The 17,003-nt window shown below is 54.8% G+C and overlaps 2 protein-coding genes across 10 annotated transcripts in view; one reads left to right on the top strand and one right to left on the bottom strand.

Annotated features, from left to right (window-relative positions):
* The window catches only part of NDUFV3 (NADH:ubiquinone oxidoreductase subunit V3), a 379,957-nt gene that overhangs the window by 336,891 nt on the left and 26,063 nt on the right, over positions 1–17,003 (top strand). The window lies entirely within an intron of this gene.
* Positions 1–17,003, bottom strand: part of WDR4 (WD repeat domain 4) — a 30,683-nt gene that overhangs the window by 9,254 nt on the left and 4,426 nt on the right. For 7 of the 8 annotated variants that reach the window (XR_007724229.1, XR_007724231.1, XR_007724230.1 and 4 more), the window contains exons 3-6: positions 16,348–16,488; positions 5,463–5,619; positions 4,324–4,436; positions 1,294–1,354 (exon numbers count right to left, since the gene is read on the bottom strand). Coding sequence is in view for 5 of the 8 variants with exons in the window: in XM_050784431.1 (XP_050640388.1) it covers positions 1,294–1,354; positions 4,324–4,436; positions 5,463–5,619; positions 16,348–16,488 (472 nt within the window). In the remaining 3 variants the exon portion in view is untranslated. Of the gene's footprint in view, positions 1–1,293; positions 1,355–4,323; positions 4,437–5,462; positions 5,620–16,347; positions 16,489–17,003 lie in introns of those variants that run through there. The other variant, XM_050784432.1, reaches the window with a different exon arrangement.

Genomic DNA, 17,003 nt, shown 5'->3' with positions numbered 1-17,003 from the left:
ACGGCTGCAGGCTTCTACGGGAAGAGCGCAGGGAAGCCCACAGGAGCAACCAGCGGGAGAGCAGAGCGGGCAAGGCCGCTCAAGCTCCGAGGTAAACCGTTTCAACCAGGACTTGTCCGCCAAACTAACAACCAGGCCTCAAAAGGAGATTAAAGGTATTTCCAGAAAGGCAAAGTCAGAAAACAGCCTCCTCCTGCCTTCTGGCAGCGAGCAGATGACACATTCCACTCAAACAAAGCAGGAAGCCCTGAGGGACAGATGCGGCCTGGGGAGGCCTCTCCGCCCGTGGAGGATTCTCCTCACTATCATGAAAAAGACTGGAAGGTGCACAAAAAAACGCTGACGAAGCCTGACCCTGACCCTGACCCTCTGGGGACTGTGGCCACACTGTTCTTCTTCTCTCAGGGCACATGGCTGTGCGTTAATTTAAAGAGCAGGAACAGGAGGCTTCGAATGAAGCCCAATCAGGGAAGAAATGTAGGAGCGGCCGGAAGGTCCATCAGCCGTCCTGCCACACCACACAAGGGACCAACACAAACAACACAGGGAAGGGCAGCGGAGAGGAAGGTGGTGGGACGCGGGCAACAATTTCGCGAGAGGACAGAATCAGACCCTGTGCGGAATCCGAGGCCCTCACTTTGGCAAAATCACTAACAGTCCTTCTACTGTATTCCTCAGGGGAAACACGTCTCTCATCACTGGACTGTAAGGCTGCCAGGACCCAGCCGCTGGGACGCAGAAGTTGCAGCCAGCAAGTAAACACGCACTGTGGTAACCCGAGTGCAGGGGCTTGAACCTGTGGTCCCAGCTACTTGGGAGGCCGAGGAGGCAGATCGCTCGAGCCCAGGAGTTTGAAACCAGCCTGAAAAAATGTAGCAAGACCCCATCTCAAAAAGAAAAAAACAATGCAGCCCGTAATGGGATGGACTGAGACCCCTCCAGGAGTCAGAGAGGCCCCCATCTACGGTGTCTACCTGAGATCCTGATCGCCGATACTATCGCAGATGGAGCAGCCGCCCTCTCAGAAGGGAGCCTTCCACACACCTGTTCTAGTTCATCCCACGTGTGAACACATGCACCTGCACACGCCCCACACACAGTCCTGAATGAGCAGCATGAGCGGGGAGCGAGCCGCAGGCAGCTCTAAGATTCGAAAACAAGCACCATCTAGTGGACAGCCGCGGACATCCAGGGGCCAGCGATCCAGAGGGGCCAGTTCCAGGAGGCGCCCACCCCCCCGCCCCCCGCAGGCTCAAGAATCCAGAGGTGAGTGACGCTGGGCAGAACACTTACCCCAGAGGAGGACAGAAGCAGTCCGGGCTGAGTGGGCACCACGGAGATGCGGCTCACAAACCTGTGGGGGCGAGAGAGAGAAGCAGAGTCAGCTGGCCCGGCACCCGCGGGGACGGGAAGGCCTGGGGAAGCCGCCTGTTCATCTAAGGAAGAGAAGCCTCTGCCCCAAACCCCCTGACCCAGTAAAAACAGCCAACATGGGAAGTATCTGCTGACCCTAACCTGGTTAAAGGCCCCTGGACACGATCAGGGAGGTGAGTGAGGTCATTCCTAGGTTCCCAACAGCACAGCAAGCTCTAACCCAGGCTGCTCCTCAGCCATGCCTGCCAGAGACCCAAGCACCCCTGTGCCCCTCTGCAGCCCCCTCTGCAGCAGCTCTGCTCAGCGGCACCTCCAGAGGCCCCCCAGCACCCACCCTGGCCCAAGGCACCTGCACTGTGATGAAAGGAGCCTTGGGGGAGACTCAAAGACACAGCACACAGGGAGGAGGGAGGAGGGAGGAGGGAGGAGGGAGGAGGGAGGAGAAGCAGCCAAGCCCCCAGACAGATTCCTATCAGGGTCCGACAGCCCCTCAGCAACAACTCTGAGTGACCTGGCCAGAGAGCTGTCTCTGCTGAGCCCGGCCCAGTCCTCCTGTGAGGGCTTGGCCTGCAGCTGCACAGGAGCCAGTCATAGGCACCCTCCCATCAGCACAGCCACGAAGAGTGACCCGAGCAGCCCAGCTCGCCCGGAAACCTATCTGGCTCGGGCACCTACAAGGGTGACAAGGCTCCTTTTCTTCCCGCTCTAACAGTGACCTCAAGCAATCCCTCATGCACGGGGTTCCCAGGGACCCTGGAATGGGGTGGCTCGTGAGCCTCACTCCATCTCCGCCAGTCATGGCCTCTGCTACCTTGAGCTAGCCATGGCATGAGCTGGGCCCAGTCCTGCAGCCACCGCCCTGCACGGCACCACAGCAGTGACAGCAGCCCACGGCCCAGGACAGATAGGGCACAGGACGCCCCATGCAGAGGGTACGAGTGGCCTCACAGTTCTCAACAGTTTGAAAGGGGTTTCACCATGGGTTTGAAACAAAAATCTCAAAAAATTCTTCTTCTAATCACTGCAGTATCTACTGAGTGCCTACTCATGCCAGGCACCACGCTGAGGGCTGCACACAGCAACAGGCCCAACCGACCCCCAGAACCACTCAGACGCAGCGGGAGTCGGCCAGTGAACCAACCGATACTGCAGTGTCAGCAAAGGGTACGGAACAGCGCCATCCAGCAGAAACGCAGCTCCAGCCACACACGGGGGCCACGGGGGTTTGTTTTCAACTTGCCAGCCACTGTATTGAAAAGTAAACGAGCAGGCCGGGCGCAGTGGCTCACGCCTGTAATCCCAACACTTTGGGAGGCCAAGGCAGGGAAATCACGAGGTCAGGAGAGCAAGACCAGCCTGGCCAACATAGTAAAACTCCATCTCTATTAAAAATACAAAAAAAAGTAATCAAGTGTGGTGGCAGGAGCCTGCAGTCCCAGCTACTTGGGAGGCTGAGGCAGAAGAATTGCTTGAACCTGGAAGGCGGAGGTTGCAGGGAGCCAATATCGCACCACTGCACTCCAGCCTGGGCAACAGAGGGAAGGAGAAAAAAAGAAAGGAGGGGAGGGAGGGAGGGAGTGGTGGGGAGGGGGGGGGGGGGGGGAGGGAGGGAGTGGTTGGGAGGGGAGGGGGAGGGAGGGAGTGGTGGGGAGGGGAGGGGAGGGGGGAGTGGTGGGGGGGGGGCGAGGGGAGGGAGGGAGTGGAGGGGGGAGGGGAGGGGAGGGGAGGGGGGGGGAGGGGGGGGGGGGGGGGGGGAGGGAGGGAGGGGGGGAGGGGGGGAGGGGAGGGAGGGAGGGAGGGAGGGGAGGGGGGGGAGGGAGGGGAGGGAGGGGGGGAGGGAGGGGGGGAGGGGAGGGAGGGAGGGAGGGAGGGAGGGGGGGGGGGGGGGGGGGGAGGGGGAGGGGAGGGGAGGGTGGGTGGGAGGGAGGGAGGGAGGGAGGGAGGGAGGGGAGGGGAGGGGAGAGGAGGAGAGTGAGGAAGGAAAAGAGCTGTTGAAGTTAATTTTAATACTATGTTTTTACTCAATATATCCAAATGATGAGGCATTTCCCTAGAGGGGTGGGAAGTGTGTTCCTGTCAGCAGAAGCCTCCCTCACGTGCCTGGCGAGGCAAGGGAGCTGCAGACACCCCAGCTAGAGATGGCGAAGGGGAGGGGCCCAGGGGCGGCAGTCCAGAGAACTCCGGAGCTGGATCACTAGGGAAGTAAATGCAAGTCAGAATAAGCTATCCTGAGGCACACATCAGTGACTGGCCTTCTTAAACAGGGAAATGTTTGCATCCGTTCAAAACCAGGAAAACGTAGGCAACCTCGGCATTGAATTCCCTCCCTCCAATTTCTTCCACTGCCTCAAATAATGTATTTTAAAACATTTCAGCCAATTACACTAAGCACTTTTCCTCTGTAAATTCTAATGAGCCTTTTGTGAGAGAGAGAGAAGCGGGCATTCAGGAACACCTCCACACGGGTCCTGGCAGAACTTGTTTTGTGAGAGAGAAGCGGGCACTCAGGAACACCTCCACATGGGTCCTGGCAGAACTCGCTGCCACGAGAGGCCGCCGCCGGGCCGCAGAGGCTGCTTAATTCTTGGATAGCTGAAATCATGGAAGTTCATCCTCGCCCCCAACACACCCACCGCCCACCAGCCAACAACGGCCGGGCATGGCGCAGGGGTCTCCACACTGAGACAGGGGTTTCCCAGAAACAAGCCCTCCCGTTCGGTCAGAACCAATGGGGAGTCACCACACAGACTACAGGTAACAGGGCAGAGTGAACCCCACCCTTTCAGGGCTTCTGCAGGCAGCACCCACGGCGCCTGCGGTGACCAAGCACCAGGGCTGCTGTCACCTGTGTGGGGCCTCGCCAGCTACAGTGGCACCTGCTGAGCTGCAAGCGGATGCTGTTTTCAAAAAGAGCTTCTTTCTGCTGGAGGGGCAGGAAGGGGCACTCACTCTGTGTGCCCCAAGCAGAAGGCCTCGATGCTGTGGGGCGCCGCGGCCCAGCTGACTCGGATCTTCTCGTCTCGGTCGGCAGTGAGGATGAAGCGGTCATCAGGACTCACAGCCTGCATCACCAGGGGCCAGAAAAGAAAAAGATGCTCACCTGAGTCGTCCTGAATCCAGTCCCTCATGGAAGCAGGCAGGGAGGCTGCAGCCTGGCTGCCAAGAGGACGCGGCCTTCGAGGACAGACCAGCTTGGCTCCTCCCCTCCTCCTGTCCCTGCGTCTAATCGCTGGTCCTCCTTCTCCCTCCCCAGAGGGTCCCCGACCACCTCCAGCCCTCACTCCTCAGTGCTAGAGCAGGCTTCTGGGGTAGGGCTGGGCCACCCCGTCTGCCCGTCTCCCGCATCTCGGCAAATCCAGGCCCCACTCCCATTTCCACCACCCCAGGCCTGCTGCACCCTCATGCCCAACACTGGGTTGCCTTCCTGTCACACATGTCCCCACACCCAGCTGTCACCAAGTCCCAGTGAGGTTCCCTTGATACCCCGCACTCGCCACTGTTCCTGACTGTCCCTGCATGCGTCCAATCCCAGCTCTACCACCCAGGCTGTGGGCCTGGGCCCTCTGGAGCTCCACATGTTTATCTGGACACATGGGGCAGGCAGAATGGGGTGACAGGGGCTGCTGGGAGCAGTGCTGAGGTGATGTTCCTACAGCACCTGGCACAGCTCCGGGCCAAGGAGGCGAAGCCAGAGGCTCGTGGCTGCACCTGCTCCTCCCACACCTTCACTTCCCATCTGGGGCCACCCCACTGGCCACCTCCTGCCTCACCTGCCTTCTTCGTTCTCCCTGCTGCCTGCTTCATCTTCCTAAATCCTGTTCCCACCACTCCCCTGCTCCCAAATCTGCAGAAGGCTATCCCTGCTATGGGGGAGCCCCACTCTCCCCACCAGATGCTGGGGCGCAGACCGGGCAGATACTGACTCAGCCTGTACCCCACATACCATGCCCCCCAAGTACTGCGTCTAACAGCATGGACAGGTGCCCCACCTGCCTGAGCCCTGACAGGGCAGACATTGACTCAGCGCATGCCCCACGTACCGCGTCCCCCATGTACCGCGTCCTGCACCTACCATGTCCCCCACCTACCACATCTAACAGCATGGACAGGTGCCCCAGCTCTAGATGGCCACACCCGTGTGGCTCCAGCACCGAAAAGGAGTAGACGTCTCCAGACTTGTCGGCCACCAAGACCTTCTCCTCAGAGGCTATGAAGGTCAGGGCTGTACACCTCCTCGCCACAGTCCTAGAAGGCCAGAGACACCCCCATTAGCTTCCAGAAGCAGCGCAAGGTCCTTGACAGCCCTGCAGGCCCTGTGGGCAGTGGTAGGCACCGGTACCTGACCATATGCTCTATTTTCCAGCTGCTGAAGATGGTGCCAAAAAAATTAAGCAATGCTAACAACTGGAACAAAGCCAGTGCCTTTGACAAATTTACTTTCACAACATTTTTCTTTAAGAAAATTGCGGCCGGGCGCGGTGGCTCAAGCCTGTAATCCTAGCACTTTGGGAGGCCGAGACGGGTGGATCACGAGGTCAGGAGATCGAGACCATCCTGGCTAAAACGGTGAAACCCCGTCTCTACTAAAAAATACAAAAAAAAACTAGCGTGAACCCGGGAGGCGGAGCTTGGTGAGGCAGAGCGGACTCCGTCTCAAAAAAAAAAAAAAAAAAAAGAAAATTGCAGCGGGCGCGGTGGCTCAAGCCTGTATCCTAGCCCAGCTCTACTACTCAGCCGGGTGAGGCGGCGGGCGCCTGGCTAGACTACTTGGGAGGCTGAGGCAGGAGAATGGCGTGTACCCGGGAGGCGGAGCTTGCAGTGAGCTGAGATCCGGCCACTGCACTCCAGCCTGGGGGACAGAGCGAGACTCCGTCTCAAAAAAAAAAAAAAAAAAAAAAAAAAAAAAAAAAAAAAAAAGAAAATTGCTCCTAGCTGAGCACGGTGGCTCACGCCTGTAATCCCAGCACTTTGGGAGGCCGAGGCGGGAGGATCATGAGGTCAGGAGATTGAGACCATCCTGGCTAACACGGTGAAACCCCATCTCTACTAAAAATACAAAAAATTAGCCGGGCGAGGTGGCGGGTGCCTGTAGTCCCAGCTACTCAGGAGGCTGAGGCAGGAGAATGGCATGAACCTGGGAGGCGGAGCTTGCAGTGATCCGAGATGGCGCCACTGCACTCCAGCCTGGGTGACGGAGCGAGACTTCGTCTCAAAAAAAAAAAAAAGAAAAGAAAAGAAAATTGTTCCTGATGGTGGGATCTAGTAGGTGGATAAAAGGGTGACAAAATCCTCAACTTTCCTGTGTGTTTGAAAACTGTCATCAAGAAATGGGGGAATGGTTCCTTGACCCCACAGTCTTCATCGTACATTGAGGGAGACAATGGCCCTCTCCATAAATGCTGAGTGTGCTGGGGGCCACTGTCAAGGACAAAGGCAGGCACCAGCCTCCAGGGCCCCCCAAGCCTTGCTGCTCCCCTGACCTGCACTGACCCCTGCCATCATTCTGCTGCGTCGGACCAGGAGCCTCAGACAGACAGCCATGCTCCGTGCCCTGCAGAGGGATGGAGGGGCCCGGCCACCCTCGGCGCAGGACCCAGCCCAGGGCAGCAGTGAGGCATCACCCTACCCTCCTTGGGAGGAAGCGCCGCTACCCAGCGCGTGAGAGGCCTGCGCTCCCCACAGTCCACATCCAGATCAGCACATCCACGAATCTAACCCTGACCCAGAGCCACGGATGCGCCAGAGTTCCAGATGCAGCACGTCTGCACACTCGTTCTGTAAGAACCAAAGTCTCAGTTCGCTCCCTCTCCTTCACCAGGGCTCAGGGCTACACTACTTCCTGGGGCTCTCATTTCCACACCATTTCTCCTGGAATCATCCTGTATTTGTGTCCTTTCCACAAGGCAGGGACCCTGTGTTCTATTTTACATAGATATGAGTTGTAACACTGCTGCCCACACACGCAGTTAGCCACAGGGCCTCACCGTAGAACAGCGGCCAGCCCTGCTTCACCACCCCCAGGGCTGTGGCGGTGCACACTGCCCAATACACAGCCAACACCAGGCAGACAAGTACAGCGTGCCCGGCCCCCTGCGGCTGGAAATGCAGATGGAAGCTTCAGGAATGCTGTCCTCAGCAAGGCCCCTGTTTCTCTCAGGGGCAGAGGGACAAAAGGACAGAAAAGGGCAGGCAGGACCTTCGGGTCACACCCCAGCCTGGAAGCAGCGCCCCTCCTCCCCCCCCGCAGCTGTGCCGCGCAGCTGCAGAAAGGAGGCAGAAGGGAAGCGTAACAGGGTAAACACCGAGAAAACAAGGACAAAGAAAGATCATTACGCTCTAGGGCAAGATTAATCAGAATTCTCAGGGTGCACTGTAATTTAAACAAACAGCCCTGCACTGCGCCAGCAACACAGCCCCCAATGTCCGATGGGCTCATTAAGCAGCTGCCACGAACACGACCATGGTGGCACAGAGGAGCAGCCCAAGAGGACGCCACGGGGAGAGGAGATGGACTTGGACTCACGGGGCGCTCATCCCCACAGTCAGGCTGGAAGGCGCGTGGCACAGATGGCCCCCAACACCGCGCCTCCTGCCCAGCTCAGCAGAGGGCACTGCTCCTCGTCCCTTTGTCCTGCCCCAGCCGGAGGCTCCCAGCCTCTCCAGCTGGGCTTATCCTGGCACTGATTCTAGGACGCAGCTGAGCCGTACTCTCGGGCTTGGGTGCCAGGATCCAAGGGAGGTCACAGAATGGGGCAGGTCATTGGACCAATGGCAAGCCGGCCTGTCACCCTAGCTGAGGCACAACCCCACCCTCAGACCACCAGCCTGTGCAGGGTCTCGGGTCTCAGCACTCCCTCCACAGTCACTGGGTTCAGGACTCAGAGAGCAGCAGAACTCAGCAAGTATTCGCCCATCTCCACAGGCCCCCCAGGGGGGCCAGGCCCTCTGTCCTCTGCCGGAAGTCGAGTGGTTGAGCCCTGAACCCCCAGACTGAGTTGGCGCTGCCCCGAGCCCCCCTCCAGAGAGCCGCCTGGGCAGCCCCAACAGGGCACTGAGGACGCCAGGCACCATCCACACCCACACTCCAGCAGCCAGGCACTCTCTCTCCATCCGACGGGCAGAGCGAATAGGATAGTTTCCCGGCTCGGCCTTTCCCACGTGCTGCCGCGGCCCTCACAGGCATTTTCGGAAACACTGACTCCACTGGGAGGATTTCTCCCTCATAAACGCACATGTCAAAATCAATGTATCACTCGTCACCCTGTGTCCTCATCTTCGGTTTGGAAAAGCTGGCCTCAGTCTCTCGGGCCAGGAGTCTCCTGACTGCCCAGGTGGCAGGCCCTCTGGCCCTCGCGGTTCTAAACCGCTACCTGGGCAAGAATCGTTGCTGCCCACAACTTCCATCTTGGCTGTGCCTCAAAACCCTTCACCAGGAAGCTTACCAGCAGCAGCACAGTAACTAAGCCACCACTGGACAGAGCCTGGCGTCTCGCCCAGCTCAGGGGCATCCTGCAGCGGTGCAGGGCCTCAGTGAAATGCACATAGGCCACGAGTACATGGAACCTCTAAAACTGAATGGAGGTGGATGTGCAAAGCGTAGGTGGTTTTCTGGGGAGAGGGTGCATCTGATCTAAGAGTCTGCGTAAAAAGCCTCCAGGTGTGGGGAGCAGCCCCATGTTTGCGGACCAGCCACAGGGTGCTGCCTGCCAGCTCAGCATGGTTCCACTCACCCCCGTCCTCTCCTTGAAAGCAGCTCCTGATAAAACTCACCCTATGCTCTTCTCCCTGCCCCACTCTCATCCCCCAAATGTACTCCTCCTGCCACAATAATCCCCTCCAATTTCTCACTGAGAGAAAGGGTGAAGATTTCACTCCACCTGATGCTGAAAAGTTTACAAACCCACAATTCTAAAGGAATTTTAAAAAGATTATTGAGGAAGTTGCCAAGGGATGTTGAAAGTGGCAGTAACTTCACACCTGCGCCCACTGTCCTGCAGTTCAACTAGAGAAAGGGGAGGCGGCGACGCGCGCCCTACACCAAGGCCAGGAGAAATCCCAAGCACACCATCGAGGCCGGAGTTTGTAATTTGCTGCCTGGACCGCATCAAATCACAGGGTCCGTCTTCCATACCACCTAAGGCAAACGTTTCCTACACGAAGTTATACCGCTGACATCACTTTCAAAACCAAGAGTAGGCTGGGGGCAGTGGCTCACGCCTATAATCCTAGAGGTTTGGGAAGCCAAGGTGGGCAGATCACCTGAGGTCAGGAGTTCAAGACCAGCCTGGCCAACGTGGCAAAACCCCATCTCTATAAAAATACAAAAAATTAGTCAGGCATGCTCGTTCATTCCTATAATCCCAGCTACTCATGAAGCTGAGGCAGGAGAATCACTTGAACCCAGGAGGCGGAGGTTGCAGTGAGCCAAGACCACGCCACTGCACTCCAGCCTGGGTGACAGAGAGACGCTCCACTCCACAAAAAACAAACAAACAGTGAACTCACAGGTAAAGGGTCACTGCCAGGAGCCAGCCTCTGCTCCTTGCTCACACGCCGCAGGCTGCCCATCCCTCATCCCAAATGCGTGGGACCAAAAGTGCTTTGCACTTCAGATTTGTTCAGGTTTTGGAATATTTGCAAATACTTACTGGCTCAGTATCCCTAACCTAAAAATCCAAAATCCAAAACATTCCGGTGAGCATTTCCTTTGAGCATCTTGCCTGTGCTCAAAAAATTTCAGATTTTGGAGGATTCTGAATTTCAGATTAGGGCTACTGAGTGCACTGCCCACTCTTGGACTTGTGCTTTTTTTTTTTTTTTTTTTTTTTGTAGAGATGAGATCTCACTATGTTGAGGCCAGACTGGCCTCGAACTGCTGGCCTCAAGCAATCTTCTCGCCTTGGCCTCTCAAAATGCTGGGACTATAGGCGTGAGCTACCATGCCAGCCTCCCAGAGTTTTACCAGGTGTTTACATAAAGAGAATCACACCAGCACACGACCTTCAAAAGGGGAGTCAACACAGCAAGACAAGGCCGGGCGCGGTGGCTCAAGCCTGTAATCCCAGCACTTTGGGAGGCCGAGACGGGCGGATCACGAGGTCAGGAGATCGAGACCATCCTGGCTAACACAGTGAAACCCCGTCTCTACTAAAAATACAAAAACTTAGCCGGGCGAGGTGGCAGGCGCCTGTAGTCCCAGCTACTCGGGAGGCTGAGGCAGGAGAATGGCGTGAACCCGGGAGGCGGAGCTTGCAGTGAGCTGAGATCCGGCCACTGCACTCCAGCCTGGGTGACAGAGCGAGACTCCGTCTCAAAAAAAAAAAAAAACAAAAAAAAAAAACACAGCAAGACATCTCCCTCTCGGCAAAGCACCTGCAACCAAGATGAAGAGGCCCCGCCCCCCACCAGGTGGCAGCGGTGTCTGCACCCACCGTTTGAGTCCCGAATCACGGAGCTCCCAACCTCAAACGGCCTCCTCCGAGAACCTCAAACCTCCTCCGAGAACCTCAAACCTCCTCCGAGAACCTCAAACAGCCTCCTCCGAGAAGCCGACTGCACAGGCAACCACATTGAGGGGAGAGAATTCTAGATTCCTCCCTGCTCCGGGCCATGCACGATGCCAGGAGCAGAGGCCCCGTCCCTCTGCAGGAGTCAGAACCCCTGGAGGAGCCCTGGGCCTCTGCGCTTCCATCAAGGTGAAGAAGCTCCACGGTTAGGAACCAGGACACAGCGGGCAGGCGGACTGGACATACCCTTTCTCCCAAGTTCAAAGTGAGACACGACCTCTGGACGGCGAGCCCACATTGAAGTAAAGTGACATTCCACCCACGTCTCCATCTTTCTGGTGACCTCAGAACTTCACAGCCACAGCACTGTCCGGACTTGAAAGAGTTAGCGTGTTCAAGACACGAGCAAGCTCCCTGCCCCTCACCCCTACCCCCCGCCAGGCCTGCGGCACACACGGCCAGATCCTGCCTCCTCTACCCTCTGCAGGCAGTGGCTACTTCTCAAATGGTGTCTGGTACCAGACATCAAAAGGCTTGGCACAGGGTACACCCTCTGCACAGTGAAGAATTAACCTTGCCTTTGGCCTCATCTCTAAGAGTAGGGGCCTTGGGCCCCACAGGCAGCCTCAGTATGTGATTTAGGGCAGGGGCCTGCGGCCACAAGGTGTCCACTCCACCTCTGGAGGGGCTGGGAACTAAAGGTCAGCCACCGACAGCATGTGATCAACCCCAAGAAAACTGCCGGACACCAAGGCTTGGGAGGCTTCGCTGTGTGCGTTGTCACACATCAGTGCCAGTAAACCCTGTCTGCACCTCTGCAGTCCCACTTGCTCTCACTCAAACTTCCCAGAGTTTAAAGGCAGGAAGAAGTACAAGGAAACAGTAGCATTTGAACAGTGGAACAGTGCAAACAATCCAATGGCCCAGCTACAGGGAATGACACAGTGTTGTCAACACTGCCCTGGGTGGGGAAACAGGCTACAGGCTAGCACATGCCACCGCAACAATGTAACACATGCAAATACTGTAATCCATCTGCAGAGACGAGGAGGGCCTGGCCCCAGTGCTCATCACATACTCTGACTCTGGGTGGTGAGATTCAGGGTGGTTTTTGTTACTGTTCTCATTTGTACTTCTCAGTGGTTTCCAATTTTCTGTACAGACCAAAACCAAAGGATAAAAAAGGCAAAAGGTAGCACAGGAGGACACCGAACTGTACTCTAGGGGAAGCAGACAAGTGAGAATTTGCTCTCAACTTCTACGACCCCACTCACCATAGCTGAACGGGAACCCACACATTCCACTGTCGTCTAAGTAACTGGATCAAGTCTGAGATCCACGTACACATCAGCACATGGATCTCAGCTCTGCACCTGTTCTCGACCCCAGGGCTTTGAAGTTAAGGCAAGGGTACTGGAAAATGCTAATCCAGTCTCAGTGGTTACCGGTGCAGCTCACCTTACACACCTGTGCCACAGAAAGGCCACGTGAGAGCGATACTTTGGTAGATGGGCTTATTCTGTAAAAATAAAGTGTCCTAATATAAAGAGCTCCTACAAACCAATAAACAATACCCCAATGGAAAAACATAGGATATGAAAAAAAAAACAGCTTACAAAACACAAATGATTCTTAAGTACATAAAAAGTTGCTCTTCCAGCTGGGCACCAGTGGCTCACACCTGCAATCCTGGCACCTTGGGAGGCCGAGGCGGGTGGATCACCTGAGGTCAGGAGTTCAAGACCACCCTGGCCAACATTATGAAACCCTGTCTCTACTAAAAAAATTGAAAAAATTAGGCAGTCATGGTGATGCATGCCTGTAATCCCAGCTACTCAGAAGGCTGAGGCAGAAGAATCACTTGAACCTGGGAGGTGGAGGTTGCAGTGAGCCGAGATCATGCCAGTGCCCTCCAGCCTGGGCAACAAGAGCGAAACTCCATCTCAAAAACAAAAAACAAAACAAAACAAAAATGCCGACCACCAGTAGACGGACAGTCAAGAAAATTGCTGTAGCTGGACTCAGTGGCTCACGCCTGTAATCCCAGCATTTTGGGAGGCCGAGATGAGTGGATCACCTGAGGTCAGGAATTCAAGACCAGCCTGGCCAAAAGGCAAAACCCCATCTCTACTAAAAAGACAAAAATTAACTGGGCATTGTGGTAAGCGCCTATAATCTCAGCTGCGCGGGAGGCTGAGGCAGAAGAATCGCTTGAACCCAGGAGGTGGAGGCTGCAGTGAGCCGGGATTGGGCCACTGCATTCCAGCCTGGGTGACAGAGCAAGACTCTGTCTCAAAACAAATAAACAAATAAATAAATTGCAGAGCATATGGCCTAGCCCAGATGAAATAAATGACAAAGTCTGCGCTTTCACAAGACACCCAGGTGGCTCTTGTGCACATGCCTGTCAGAGCTCAGCCAGGTCCTTTACTTTAGGAAAATAATTACCAGGCCGGGTGCGGTGGCTCACTCCTATAATCCTACCACTTTGCGGGGCTGAGACGGGTGGGTCACCTTGAGGTCAGGAATTCTAAACCAGCCTGACCAACATGATGAAACCCCTTCTCTACTAAAAATATAAAAAATTAGCCAGGCATGGTGGCACATGCTTGTAATCCCAGCTACTTGGGAGGCTGAGGCAGGAGAATTGCTTGAACCTGGGAGGCAGAGGTTGCAGTGAGCTGAGATCGCACCATTGCACTCCAGCCTGGGCAACAAGAGTGAAATTCCGCCCCCTGAAAAAAAAATTTTTTTAATGACCATCAGATTCTTTTAGATCATTTCATTTTTACCTTTTGGGAGTCAAAGCCCCCTTTGAGAATCTCATGTGAATTATGAAAGCTCTCCACAGCAGCCAGGGTCCAAAAGGCAAGACGAACAGTTATGTGCTTAACTGAATCCCCCAACTCACAACTCCTGTGTGGAAGCCCTGACCTACCTACGACCTCAAAATGTGACTGTATTTGGATGGGACCTTTACGGAGGTGAAACAGAGGCCAATGGGGCAGTCCTGACCCCATCTGACCGGTCTCCTTTCAGGAATAGGAAATGAGGACATAGACACAAAAGGACGACTCTGTGAAGACACAGGGAGAAGACACCATCGGCAAGCCAGGGAGAGAGTCCTCTGAGGAACCAGCCCTGCCCTGCCAGCCCCTTGATCTTGGTCTTCCAACCTCTACAACTGTGAGAAAATTGTTAAGACCCCTAGTCTGTGGTATCTTGTTAGGCAGCCCAAGCAGACTAGGACAACTACCATCTTCTTTCAACACTGAGAGGGTGAAAACCTATCCATCCCTCCTTCCCACAGGCTGTCTGAGAAATCCAAAGTCAAGGCCAACCTACTAGAAAGCCCCTGCCACCTGCAGAGATCCCTGTGGAGGGCGCAGGGCAGGACACCTCAAGGCCACCTTGAGGCATTCACCCTGAATCCTGAAAATACTTCCCATCTTCTCTATTCTAGGTCCTAAATGACTTACTCGTGTTGCAGCTATCTTAGCAAGAGGCTGCCGTTCACAGGTCTTTCAAGATAAAGATGATGCAATCCACAGCAGTCAGGTGGAAGCAGCCATTTATTATCAGTTATGACTCGGACATGTGGGGACATGCAGTTAAAAGTCATTTTCCTACTGGGAAACCATCACTGCCTATGGGAAAGGAGCCGGAAGGCAGGTGAGAAGGGAGGCTGTTGCATATGCTTTGGTTTAATTTTGTTGTGTTTTAAGTTTTTAAACCATGCACATCTATTACCTACCTGATACACAAAAACATATTGTGAATCACATACACATAAAAACATGTATAGTAAAACCCATATACACAAAAACACATAAAGTAGAAATGATGCAGCGTTTCAGGGCTTTCTTTTTAACCTGACTGGAAAAGAGGACAGAACAGGCATTCATTGCTTTTGATGCCACCTAGAATTTGGTTTTTTTTTTTTGAAATGGAGTTTTGGAGTTTTGCTCGTTACCCAGGCTGGAGTGTAATGGCATGATCTTGGCTCACTGCAACCTCCGCCTCCTGGGTTCAGGAGATTCTCCTGCCTCAGCCTCCCGAGTAGCTGGAACTACAGGCGTGTACCACCATGCCCGGCTAATTTTGCATTTTTAGTAGAAACGGGGTTTTGCCATGTGGGACAGGACAGTCTCGAACTCCTGACCTCAGGTGATCCACTCCACCTGCCTCGGCCTCCCAAAGTGCTGGATTACAGGTGGGAGCCACTGCGCCCAGCTGAATTTGGATTTTTACTCTTCTCTTTGAAAATGAGATGAAGCTGGGAGCGGTGGGTCAAGCCTGTAATCCCAGCACTTTGGGAGGCTGAGCCGGGTGGATCACCTGAGATCAGGAGTTCGAGACCAGCCTGGCCAATGTGGTCAAACTCTGTCTCTAGCAAAAAACAAAAATTCTTGGGCATGGTGGCATGCACCTATAGTCCCAGCTACTCGAGAGGCTGAGGTGGGAGAATTGCTTGAACCCAGGAGGCGGAAGCTGCAGTGAGCCAAGATCGCACCGCCGCACTCCGGCCTGGGTGACAGAATGAGACCCTTCTCAAAAAGAAAAAAAAAAGAAGATGAAATAAAAATCTTAAAGACAGGCTGGGTATAGTGGTTCACACCTGTAATCCCAGCAGTCTGGGAGGCCGAAGCCGGCAGATCACCCTGAGGTCAGGAGCTCAAGACTGGTCTGGCTAACATGGTGAAACCTCGTCTCTAGTAAAAATACAAAAAATTAGCCAGGCATAGTGGCGAGGGCCTGTAATCCCAGCTACTCAGGAAGCTGAGGCAGGAGAATCGTTTGAACCTGAGAGGTCAAGGTTGCGGTGAGCGAAGATCGCCGCACCACTGCACTCCAGCCTGGGCAACAAGAGTGAAACTCCATCTCAAAAAAATAAAAAAAGAGGAATAGGGAAGGCAGAAGAACCTTCCTGGACTTTGCTTGGTGAGAGGGCAAGGCATAGCGGTATCTCCGTTCTTGCCAGAGTTACTGGCCTCCTCATCCACACGGATGCACTCCCCATCCACTCTTCGGACACTCAGACATATGTGCACTAAACCCACCCTCAACAGACCCCAAATCCCTACCACTCTCCAGTGCAGGCCCACAGCCTCCTTCCCGCTAATCACAACGACAGAGGACCGCCCTGGAAGGCAGGGGCACCGGCACCAACACTGCAGCCAGAGGGACCAGCCACAGGGCCCGGCTCTGTCTTCCAAGCCCACTCACCAGAGGTCTGCTACCTAACTCTTCACCACCCAACGGGGAACAGAACAGCACCCCTGCACCCTCCCAGAGCTGCTGTGAGGATCAGATCAGCCAACACACATACGGCACTGAGCGGTGCCTGGCACCGAACTGCAGCTCCATGTCAATCACTTATCACCATGTTATGGTCACTATTGCTACAGGCATGCAAGGACAAGGTGTGCATTCGACAGCTTAAGAATCCAGCGTTAGCATCTCATACCTGACACTCAGACATTGCCATGGTTTTGTACGGAAAAGAATCAGACGCTTACTGTCATCAGTTAAAGCAAAATAGCTGCCAGACTTGGAGAAGGTGGACGCCAGAATCACACCGCTCCCCTGGTCCAAGGGCGCGTCCTCCCTGAGGAAGAGAGGAAGACAGTTAAGCTTCTGCTAAGGAAATAAGAATGCATTCCCCCATGGCCAGCATGGTAATTTCTAACACGGGAGGAGGTAGAAACTGTTAAGGGGTTCATGTAGCCAAATTACAGACATACTAAAAGGACATGGGGAAGTTCCAAACAGCTCTAATTTTATCAGCGTGAAGACTAACTAAAGAGAAAATCTCCCAGCATACGTGCCAGAACCCAGAGAGCTAAGCTGGAAGAACTCTCAAAGACACATGACCCTCTTCCTCACGGGCAAGGACTAACCCAAGGCTAGAGGCAGGGATAAACTCACACTAAAAATACTAGTAACAGGCCCGGTGTGGTAGCTCACACCTATAATCTCAGCACTATGGGAGGACAAGGCGAGAGGATCGCTTAAGCTCAGGAGCTCAAGCCCAGCCTGGGCAACATGGCGAAACCACGTCTCTACAAAAAACTACAAAAATTAGGCAGCCTGGGCGCAGTGCCTCACGCCTGTAATCCCAGC

Source organism: Macaca thibetana, chromosome 3 (assembly GCF_024542745.1).
Source record: "Macaca thibetana thibetana isolate TM-01 chromosome 3, ASM2454274v1, whole genome shotgun sequence".
Lineage (NCBI taxonomy): Eukaryota > Metazoa > Chordata > Mammalia > Primates > Cercopithecidae > Macaca > Macaca thibetana.
This window is presented reverse-complemented; position numbering and strand designations above follow the sequence as displayed.